Source organism: Squalius cephalus (genome assembly GCF_949319135.1).
Source record: "Squalius cephalus genome assembly, chromosome: 18".
Classification (NCBI taxonomy): Eukaryota; Metazoa; Chordata; class Actinopteri; order Cypriniformes; family Leuciscidae; genus Squalius; species Squalius cephalus.
The window spans coordinates 10,957,856-10,969,491 of record NC_137139.1 but is presented as its reverse complement, the minus strand read 5'-3'; the positions used below and the strand labels follow the sequence as shown (position 1 = coordinate 10,969,491).

The 11,636-nt window shown below is 38.7% G+C and overlaps 1 protein-coding gene across 3 annotated transcripts in view; it reads left to right on the top strand.

The window, feature by feature from the left end:
• The first annotated feature begins 260 nt into the window (after positions 1-260).
• bltp3a (bridge-like lipid transfer protein family member 3A) overlaps positions 261-11,636 on the top strand; it is a 52,802-nt gene continuing 41,426 nt past the window's right edge. For all 3 annotated transcript variants that reach the window (XR_013818957.1, XM_079848550.1, XM_079848549.1), the window contains exon 1: positions 261-418. Coding sequence is in view for 2 of the 3 variants with exons in the window: in XM_079848550.1 (XP_079704676.1) it covers positions 375-418 (44 nt within the window). In the remaining variant the exon portion in view is untranslated. The remainder of the gene's footprint in view (positions 419-11,636) is intronic.

The window sequence follows — 11,636 nt, the reverse complement described above, 5'->3', positions numbered from 1 at the left end:
TATAATTCTTCAAAGAAAAAAAAATAGATGTTGAGGGGTGAATTCATATAATAAATATCTTAGTTGTTTTAGTTCTTACTTTAATGCTTGTCTTTATTTCAATTTTAATTAAGAAAATAATAATAATCTTGAGGCCCCTTCATTAGGTTACTGAGGCCCTCTAGTGGTTGAGTCTCTTCTCAGTAAGGACTTTTATTTTGACACGCAGTCGTTGCGGCGATTCTGATTGGCGGAGTCTGCGCTGGAGCAGCAGCAGTGTCAGTCGTGAGTGGGGTGTGAGTGTGTGTTTGTGTGTGTGTCTGCGTCTGCGTGAGTGTGTGTGTGTGTCAGCAGAAGATTTCTGAAGATGCTGGAGAGGTAGCCAGTCTGACGGGATGGCCGGAATAATTAAAAAGCAGATCCTGAAGCATCTGTCCAGGTAATATGCCGTTTGGGTGTCATTTGTTGATTCATCAGTGTCAGTGTTTTCACGGGACAGTCACACCGCTAATAAACAAACACAGACATACGCTCAGTGTGTATCAGTCCCTGTAGTTTATATATTTGAAAGGATTATAAATGTACATTTGGGGTCAGTTAGGTGACATGCTAATAGACTGCAGCATCTATGCTGGTGTTATGCTGAAACTACACAACGTTATGTTGAAACAACATAACTGACCTACACGCACACACACACAAACACACATACACACACTGGGCCTGTGACAGAGTAGTAGCATATTAAACATGTTAGGCTTGGGAAAAACTCCATAATCAGCATGTTTATGTGATATTCCAATAGTTTAAGCAGAAATAAAAAGGTTTATTCAACAGTGATTTTAACTCTTCATGCCTTTGTTTTTTATTGATTTAGTCTGATCAGTAAAATCACCACTGTGACCTTGATTCAGGCTCTGAACCTCAGGTGACTCCCGAGAGTTAAAGATGTTGCTCGTCCTGGATCATTTATTAATATCAAGCACATCCTACCAATCCAATTCCAGACATTTCCTTTTGATTTTAGGGGTTGTTGATGTTTGAAAGAAGTTTTGTGAACTAGCAGAAGGTGTAGGTCTAGGAATATGTCTTATTTGTGGGCAGTGATACTTTATAATCATTGATAGTTAGGGGTGTAACGGTACACTGAAGACACGGTTCGGTACGTACCTCGGTTTTAGGTCACGGTTCGATATGAGTTGGGTACATCAAGGAAAGCAACTAGTCCTTAATGCTAGGTTTCTTTTCATTTATTTTGAACAGACAGCAGAGCAAATTACAGTCGTCGCCCCTGAGGAAGTGTCTACAGTACATCCTCCTTTAGTGTATTAAACACTAAGCGGTAAACAATGCACTCTTGCATATATACGCTGTCATTTTCTTTGTGTGTGAGAGTTCATTAACATGCGGTGACAATGGCGGATGCACAAAGTTCAATATTACGCTTTTTCAAGAAATCACTGAAAGTTAAGCGAGAAGGAGAAAAAGAGCCATCTACATCTGAACCTACTTCACTCTTCCTCGAGGAAACAGTGAGTGAAGAGACACCTGAGGCTTCCCGTTTCCAGGACACGCATATTTCACCACTGGACTGGAGTGAGACTTTCACGACACACATCGACACAATGCCAAATGATTTTGTTTCATTATAACAGCAGAAACTACTTAAAATACTCCATCATTTATGGTCATACAGAGAAGAGCAAGACTTTCGATTCAGGATGCCACTTTCTTCCGTCCCAGTTTCCTTTCCGTGAAGTTTGTGGAGCACGTCACAAATATTAAAGGGGTGGTATAATGTCCTCTCCTTTTCACAAGATGTAAAATAAGTCTGTGATGTCCCCAGAGTGTGTATGTGAAGTTTTAGCTAAAAATACCCCACAAATATTTTTATATAGCATGTTAAAATGGTCACTTTTTGAGAGTGAGCAAAAACGCACCGTTTTTGTGTCTGTCCCTTTAAATGCAAATGAGCTGCTGCTCCCGGCACAGAAGGCAGAGCTTCAAGAGCTCGTGTCCTTTTACCTCACACACGCACTGAAAATTTCAAAAACTTTTAGCCTTTTATGTTCAAACCGGAGTCAGATAAAGATGGAGAGACTCAATAAGTGACAACATGTAGACAACATTTCTGAATGGTTAGTTGGTGAATTTATGTATGTGTAGTATCTTCTAGTCATTGATTAGCATATTCTGTCATGATTATCTATAAATCGTGTTCAGGGGGCGGGGTTTATGTAAATTTTAGGGTTTGTGATGTCACTAACCCAGGAGGAAGCTCGTGTAGTCCCTACCAGCCGTTTGTTGTAGTCCTTAAAAAGCAATTTCTTTAAAAGCAAATATCTCCCTTTGTTTTGAACTTTGAGTGTCGTAACTTTGCAGATGTTAAATGCTCAAACAGCAACATTACACACTAACTAAAGTTAGAAAAGTGAAATCATATTCAACCACCCCTTTAATCTAAACTCAGCGTATCGGCTACTAGCAAGCTCTTGCGTGACATCTGAACTCTTGCTTTGGGTTGGTGCGTAGATCGTCTCTTCTTCTGCTGCTCAACAGTGTTGCATTACCGTGAGCGCCCCCTTCTGGACTGGAGTGTGGATCGCCTGTGACTGACACTTCATTGTCTGACTGAATGCACCAAACCGTGAAGTCCGTACCGTGACGGTTCGGTACCAATACATGTACCGTTACACCCCTATACTATAGTATTTTGAATAAAAATCTGATATAATGATGATATTCTGGCACAGAGATACAAATCACTCTCATTTCATGTCCAAAGAATGAGGAAGACAGTTCTACATAATTTCAACATCAAGTCCTTGTAGTGTTTGGGCTGTTATTTCCCAGCAGGCTCTCTGTGGGTGTTAAAGCACATGCTAGTTCCTGCTGTTCTGAGTCTCAGCTGAAGCTCTGCCAGCTCTCCCTCATTCAGCTCGGCCTCTCCTTGCTTCACTCGGTCATGTTGTTATGCTTGTTTGACGCGCACACACTCCCGGACCTTCTCTTTAGTAGTGTTTACTAAGGCAAGCATCACTACTAGTGCTCATACTGAGGGCTAGGGATTTCAGCAGACCTCTACCACTATATATTAAATGTTGACATTACAAAACTTTTATGCTACAAACATAAATGATTCTTCAAATGAAGGATAACATGAGATTTTTATTAATCATTATAATCAGAATGATATCGTCTGCTGGTGTGGATGCTAATATAGTTATCGTTAAAGTTATTATTCTTGGTGTGACCTGGCCTTACTTGATCAGACTTATGATTTTTAGCTTGAAGAAAATACAAATCCAATAGATGTACATTAGAGGGGCCATATCTAGGCTAGCTCTTGTATTGGGTTGTGGGTCAATTTGACCCTTTAGATTTTTGAATGGTTGGAAATTAACCATACTTTTCCTGAAGTTTTGTAAAATTTTCTAATTTAGGGTCATAAACCGTCGCTAGCGGGGCAAAAGGTGGTGACGATTCTAGGGGCCCCCGCTTTAGTGATTTCAACTAAGGGGGACCCTGTTATATATAATCATTTCTATTATGATTATGATGAACAGCTGAACAGACCCAAAATAAAAATCTATTTTTGATTATTGATTTTTAATCTGGGCTGGACACCAGAATATCACGTAACTGTCCAGAACACCTTGATCATCGTGTGGGTGAGTTGCACAGACATGCACCACTTAGAATCTGCTTGTTCATCGGCTAAGTGATATGGATATCCAGGACAATCCTGCTGGAGTAACCTGGGGTTAAGTGCCTTGGCCAGTGACTCGCTCTATCTGGGGATTGAACCCAGCAACCTTATGGTTATCAGGCCATGAACCCCATGAACAAAATCAGCTTCAAGCTGTTATACACATTTAAAATGTACAGTCTTGTTGAAAAACTGAAAAAATATTGATGAATATTGATGACTCGCCTTGCACTCAGGGGTCCAATCAAATCTCTCTAGAATCAGAACGTCTCTCCCTCTAATACCAGCAAATCTTGGCTTCTGATTTACTTTACTCATAAAGTAAAGGCTATTGGCTATTAAAAAAAGAAGCCCTCGCCCAGTTAGAGGTGTCAACAAAACCGCTTTATTTACAGGGTTTTTTAACCATTACACCCCGAGGCTTTGATGGTGTTGTCGCACAGAAACTGTCCTTTTATCAGAAGGCTTTTTGTCATCAAGTATGCATGATTTTATTTTTATTTATTTTTCTGAGAAGGAAGGATTTAGTGAAAGGAGTATTTATAATCTAGGCTTGCGTGATGTGTAGCTGTGGTCTCTTCACAGAACGCTGAACTTATCTACAGTCGTCAGCCTGACATGTTAGTAGTTTTCACACTGTTTGTTAAGGTCTGTGGGAGACGAACGGGGGAAACTACAGGAGCGTAAGAAAAGAGGAATGGATAATGATGGTGTGAGGAGATACGAGCAGATCCATCCCTCTTACCCATTCATGGGCCAGATTTACTAAACGTTTCAAATTAGCGTAAGAGGTCAATCCCATAAAAGCGCCGGTGGGACTGGAAAGTTTTGCACGTGACGATGCGCAAATGAAAGAACACAGACGCAACCGGATCATTTCCATAATGACCAATGCAATCTACCAAGAGCAGCGCAAATTAGCATCTGGAATTTAGACATGCTTTTTTTGGGGTAGTAAATAATGGCGCAAATACCAGTAAATTGACCAATGCAAACCTTAGTAAATCACCATGATTCATTTAAATGCTCTCATCCCATTGCGACTTTTGCGTGTCTTTAGTAAATCCTAACAGTAGTTTTTTAACACCAAAAGAAGGTTTGCACTGGAGTGAGCAAGCTTAGCAAATCTGCCCTCAAGTGTGCTTTTTGTTGGGTGTATTATTATATTTTCTGGGCTGCGTCCGAAATCGCATACTCTCTTGAGTAGGTACTTATTTTGAGTAAGTAATTACTTTGCGACCACTAAAAAGTTCTATGTCCTATATAGTATGTGTGTAGGCTGAATGTAATCCAGACGTAGGCTACTACATCCGCCTTGTTGTCATGGCCTCGTTTACACTGCAGGTCTTGATGCCCAATTCTGATTTGTTGCCTATATCCGATTATTTTGGACCGTCCGTTTACACATTCTTTCAATTGTGACCCTTATCCGATTCATGTGTTTACACTTGCCATACTATCTGAAACATCGTTCATGCTTTAAAGGGGGTTCTTGCACAGATGGACGAACGCGAAATATGCTTGATGCTAACCCTGCGATATATGTGAAGTTCGCCAAACATCACCATGATTTTGAGACGGAGGAGGACGAAAAGGGCCATCATTATTGCATCATTGCGCATATACTTCAGTTACTGTGTGCGAGAGAGATCTCAGGACTGGTGGGAGCATATTGTGGCGGGCTTTAACGAGGAGCAGTGGGTCCGAAATTTTAGGATGAGCAAGCCAACCTTTGATATGTTGTGTCAAAGTTTGTCCACATTCCTCTCCTACGACGACACAATGTTTCGTCGGGCCATCCATCCCTTTGCAGATGCGCGTCGGGGTTGCTCTTGTCATTAAACCGCAGAGAAGTAGCCTAATGCCTCAGAAAATCCGATCAGGGGTGGGTTTCCCGAAAGCATCGTTGGCCAACTATGGTCGCAAGTTCCGTCGTTACCAATAGAGTTCAATGGACATTGCGATGAACTTGCGACCATAGTTGGCCAACGATGCTTTCGGGAAACGCACCCCAGCCTGTTTACATGACAGTCGCATTGGCACATAATATCTGATTTATATCTGATTTATTTCCACATATGAGTGAGGCCTGAAACCGATCTCGAAATATCCGAATGCATGCGTTTTTTTCCAGTTTACACGGTCATAGAACACATCCGGTCTGTGTCACATATGAGCAAAAAATCGGAATTGGGTCACATTTCACTGACACTGTAAACGAGGCCGTTATCATGTGATCTACCAGCATCAGTTGCGTCGCTTCAGTGCCATTTATAAATCCTCTCCCAGTCATGGGCGGCACTAGGGAGGGGCTAGCAGGTGCTTCAGCACCCCCAAGAAAGACCAAAGCACCCCGATAGCACCCCTAAAAATAATTTCTGGAAGCAATTATATTCAGGCTGTATTCTATGGAAGCCCTGAACCGCATGGTGAAGAAAAAAAGAAAAAAAAAAGAAAACTTATCTTGTTATTTCGAGATATTAAGTCGTTATTTCAACATAATATCTCCTTATTTCGACATAAGTCGTTATTTCGACATAATTTCTGTTATTTCGACATATCTCGTTATTTCGGCATATTATCTCGTTATTTCGACATAACTCGTTATTTCAACATAATAAGGGGACATTCTAATCTGCATTAAGCCACATTAAGCGTTTTTTCTATGGGAGGAAAATGCTTAACGTGTAATTAAACATTGCTGGGCTCATCTGATTTATAGACCTTATGTAGCCCCGCCTCTTTTCAGCGCTGCACTCGTTGTCTTTTGACTTCCGGTCTGTATTTTCACAGCGATTTTGCGTGTTTATTAATGAACGGCTCGTTTTAAAATCTTCCCGGTCGACTGACATTTGTTAAGTCATCTGCTTTAAACATTACAGTCCTCATGATAACTTTCGTTAACTTTACATTAAGTAAATCCACTTCAAAAGCTAATTACTCCTGGACAGCAGCGCCATAGAAATATACAGAGCGACCGCAAAACGGAAGTTAAAAGACAATATTCTAAAGATGGCGGCGCCCTCGTTTCTCTGGCGCATAAGGTCTATAGTATAGCCTACTTTATTATGATTTTAGTATCATAATGATTAATAAATGCACGCACAATTATCCGTGAACTTGATAAATGTTGCAGATATGTTTTACTAGGCACAAACAAATGCCTTTCAACTTGTGTGTGCAAAATTCAGAATTAAATGAATGTGCAGCAATTTGTACAAATAGAGAGTCTGTAGGCCTACTATACGTGTTGTAGCCATTAAATAAGAGCATTTAGTTTCATATTTGTTCAAATATTATAATGTTATTTCTTTTCATCTATGTTGATTATGAAAAGTGAACAGCATGAGTAAGATATGGATGCTCTATATATCGGGAGACATGGAGTGGGTCAGACATGATTTTGACCACTTCATTAAGTTTTGTTTTGTAGAAAGCCTTTCTTTAAAGTGAATTTCGTTTTGTATAAATTTGAATCAATTTTTAATCAACCAATTTCCTGGATTTAATAAATAAGAATATAGCAAACAATAAAATCATGACATGGAGGCGCCGGCGCGCCGCGGTCACTTGCATTGCACGTGAACTGGAGCGCATCTCATCATAAACTTAACCGAAAATCAGTGTATGCCTCACAGACATGAGCAATATATCTAGAAAGTAATTTAAAACGAAAAGAAATAGGCAACTCTCAGATTATGTAATCCATTGTGTGCATTTCTCTCTATAAGCGCGTTCACTACGGAGATGGCGATCGTCAACTTCATCTTTGCAGCCGACACTGACACAGAAAACACTAGTTTATTAATAAAAATCAATGCACACGTGTCACCGGATTTACAAATGCACATCTTGCTTGTTGCACGCACACATATTATGTCGAAATAATGAGATATTATGTTGAAATAGCATTATTAATAATACTAAATATTTAAGAATATTTGATTTAATGCTGAATGTTGCGCTTTTTCAATTTAATAAAATTAAAACTTTAATTGTGATAATTAAAATAATTGAATATTAATTATAATATATATATATATATATATAGCCTATAATTGCGCAGCTCCCCCTGTCAATGATCTAGCACCCCCTCAGTACCAGCATTAAAAATTCTCTGGCGCCGCCCCTGCTCCCAGTGTCCAAGTAGTAGGTCATCTGAGTACTTTTTGCCTATTGCCCTGCATCCGCAATTGCATACTTCCCTTATACTGTATATATAGCAGGCGAAAAACAGTTTTTGACTGAGAAGAAGTATGTCTGAATTCATGATATTCATAAAACAGTAGGTAAAGAGTCCCCGGATGATGTACTACTTCTGGTGAGATTCTGAAGTGTGTATCCGATGGACACTTTACTATCCCATGAGGCCACGGGAGCGGATTTATCAATGGCAGTGATGCTCTCAGTCACATGATAATGACAACATGGCGAATGCAGTATACGTCTGGATTACATTCATACACCTTCACATTATGTGGAGCATAGAAGTATATTTTATTTTTGGGTCAACTATCCCTTTAAGAAATATGAATACAGAAATACGATGAGCATTTACATATATGTTCATATACATAGGCTAAACACTGATGTTTTTGCTGTCACCTTGCCCTACATTGAAGTGACTAACACTCTCAGAAGAAGAGATAGAGAAAGACGACGGATGAGATAAACACACCTGGAGACCGCAGAGACATGCTGAGTTTACAGACGTCAGGCTGTTGTTTGTCCCATAGTCCTCTCTGTTCTCTCTGCTTTATGTCAACCGGGTCACTCTGACTAGAAAACCCTTTCATCATCTTCTACAACCTTTTCCACTGTCTTCCCCTCTTCTTATTTCATTTATTATCAGTATTATTTTATGGGACATTTACACTACACTGTTTTCAACTAAAAACTGAAAACTTTTTACTTGTTTTGGCCGTTCAATTAAACGACAATGGCGTTTTGGGGGCCTGAAAATACAAACTTTTGAAAACGGGTTTCAAAGTGCAGGTTTTTGAAAACTATACCTTTATCGTCTCCTTGTAAACTACATTTTAACAAATGTGAATTTGTTAAAACGGTGACATCATGTGCATGTATATTACGTGTTCAGTCTATAGGTGCGTAGTGTTTCTTTACAAAGTGACATCGCCAACTACTGGCCTGGCATGAATAATACAGCGATTTTAGTCGTTTTCACGGATTGACAACAGTGTCGTCTGTACGTGAAAATGTGAAAGAAAAACTTTTTCCGTATTTACTACATTGTTGTTGTGTAAACGTACCTTTAGTACCCTTGAGATATTATTATATTTTTACTGATTTTTTTTCATTTTTTTTTTTTCATTTTAGTTTTAGTAATTTTATTGTTTTTGTCTTTTTTTTTATTTTTATTTTTTAAATGTCTATATAGTTTTAAACAAATTATTTCAGTTTTAGTTATTTTAGTACATTAAGTTATAAAAGTTTATAAAAAACAGAAACCTTGGCAACTAGCTGGATTAAAATAAGTTTAAGTTATTTTTATATACTTTATTTCAGTAAAAGCTTACTTTATTACAAGTAAAAAAAAAATTAAAAGAAATTGTATGGCTTTAGTTCCAGTTAACTTTAATCGCCCTGTTTCATTTTCTCTCTTTCTCAGAGGAATAACAATCACACAATCCTGTATGATTTTCTTTTTTCAGTAAAACACAAAAGGAGAAGCTTTGAGGAATGTTCACGCTGCTCTTTACTCTACAGTGACCAAAAATCTTCTGCCAAAAATTCTCATTTGCACTTTTTTTTCCAGTCTCGGTTAGAAAACTTCTGAATTATTGAATACGCCAAAATATGTAATTAAATTCTCATTGTCATCAACAATAACACATTAAAGAATCACAGAGAATCACAATCATGTATTGCAGCATATATGGTTAATCGCACCATGTTGAAGTGTGACTGAAGTGGTGTGGTAAATTTCCCTCTCTTTGGTCTTCTGAAGGCTAGGTTAATCTTTGAAGTCTTTGAACAGATGGAGATTTCCCATTCAAATGCATGAAGCGCTTCAGTGTTTTGAAGCGGCCACTCTGTGTTCTGCGTTTGTAGTGAATGTGCTGTTTTCATCTTAGGAAGTGTTTACTGTTTAGGCTGGTGACCGCAGTGCTGTACAGTGAATATTAGATGTGCTCTGTGTGCTTGTGTCTGTGATCTCAGCAGGTTTTGAGGGCAGGGGTTAGAAACGCTCCCGTGGGCTTAAAGCAGTCTTACTGCAGGCCTGTTGTAATCTTATTACCCACAGTTAGTCAATGACTGTCTTTGTGATGGAGTTTCAGCTCAGAAATCAGTTCCTTAAAATATAATCGCGTCAAAAGTGACCGAATGGGGAATGAAATGGAAATTACATGGAGGGCAAGATTTTTTAAAGAATATGACTTTTATATGTTCACATGACCTGAAATGTTATTGGTTATTAAGTTTTCTCCTAATGATGACATAAAGATAATGTAAGCATAATAATATATATATTTATGAATTAATCATTTATTACATTTGGGTCAATGACATGACATGCATTTATTTTGTCCAATTGCATTATTTCCTTTTAAAATAATTTGATAAATTATTCACAAGTATCTCTTTATTCTACATAACTTATTTAGTTTGAATTAATTTTCAGTTCATTCAAATAATAAATATTATTTTATGTTTTGGTATCTTAAACCCACAAAATGTCAGGTGGCACAACCTTCCACATAAATTAACTGACTTAGAATGATTTCTTAATAATAAGAAATTAAAAATAAAATAAAATACTATGGCAAAATGTTATGTTTTATATATGAATTTTATGTTTTATATATGAAAATACATACCACCTGACCAAAAAAGTAAAAAAATAAATAAAAATTAAACGCTTTGAAGAGTTATTTAACAATTAAAACTTGTTAGGGCCCGAGCACCGATGGTGTGAGGACCCTCTTGGAATTGCTCTGTTTATTAGGGCCCAAGCCCTGAAAGGGCGAAGGCCCTATTGTTTTCGGTAGGATTATTTATAATTAGGGCCCAAGCCCTGAAAGGGCGAAGGCCCTATTGTTTTCGGTAGGATTATTAGGGCCCAAGCCCTGAAAGGGCGAAGGCCCTATTGTTTTCGGTAGGATTATTGTTTATTATTAGGGCCCAAGCCCTGAAAGGGCGAAGGCCCTATTGTTTTCGGTAGGATTATTTATTATTATTAGGGCCCAAGCCCTGAAAGGGCGAAGGCCCTATTGTTTCCGTAAGGATTTTTTTTTTTTTTTTTCTTCATTATTTTTTTTTTTGCCTTTTTGACACTTTTGGGGCCCTTAACATGCTCAAAAACTCTTGAAATTTTGCACACACGTCAGAACCCGCGGCCATCAGGGCCGGGCTGAAGCTGGTACCGGGGCGTGGCAGGGGGGCTCGACGGCGCCCCCTGGAATGGGGTCCGAAAACTTGGTCCATAAATCAAACACGCTTGCATGTAATAATATGAAACTCAGTACACATATAGATCTCATCGGGCCGAACAACTTTCGTGCTCTAAGTTTTACAAAAGCCCAACAGGAAGTCGGTTATTATACGTTGTTTGGAAAACGCATACAATGGAATGTGAAATACTCCTCCTAGGGATTTCATCCGATCGCCACCAAACTCGGTGAGAATAAAGTCAAGACATTGAGGATGAATTCTTGCGAACAGATTTTTGATATCTCGAACGGTTTGGCCGTGGCGAGGAAACTAATTTATGGCGAATAATGGGACACAGGAAGTGTGTTATAACTTCTGCATACATTGACTGATCTTGATGAAACTTCAGCAGTGTATTCGTTGTAAGAGGCCGATCACATGGATGTGACTATTGTGAGTCAAAGTTATAGCGCCACCAACTGGCAGCAGGAAGTGTGTCACTTTCAAAATGCTTTGAAGTCACCCTCTTACTTTTACCCGATTTGCTTCAAACTTT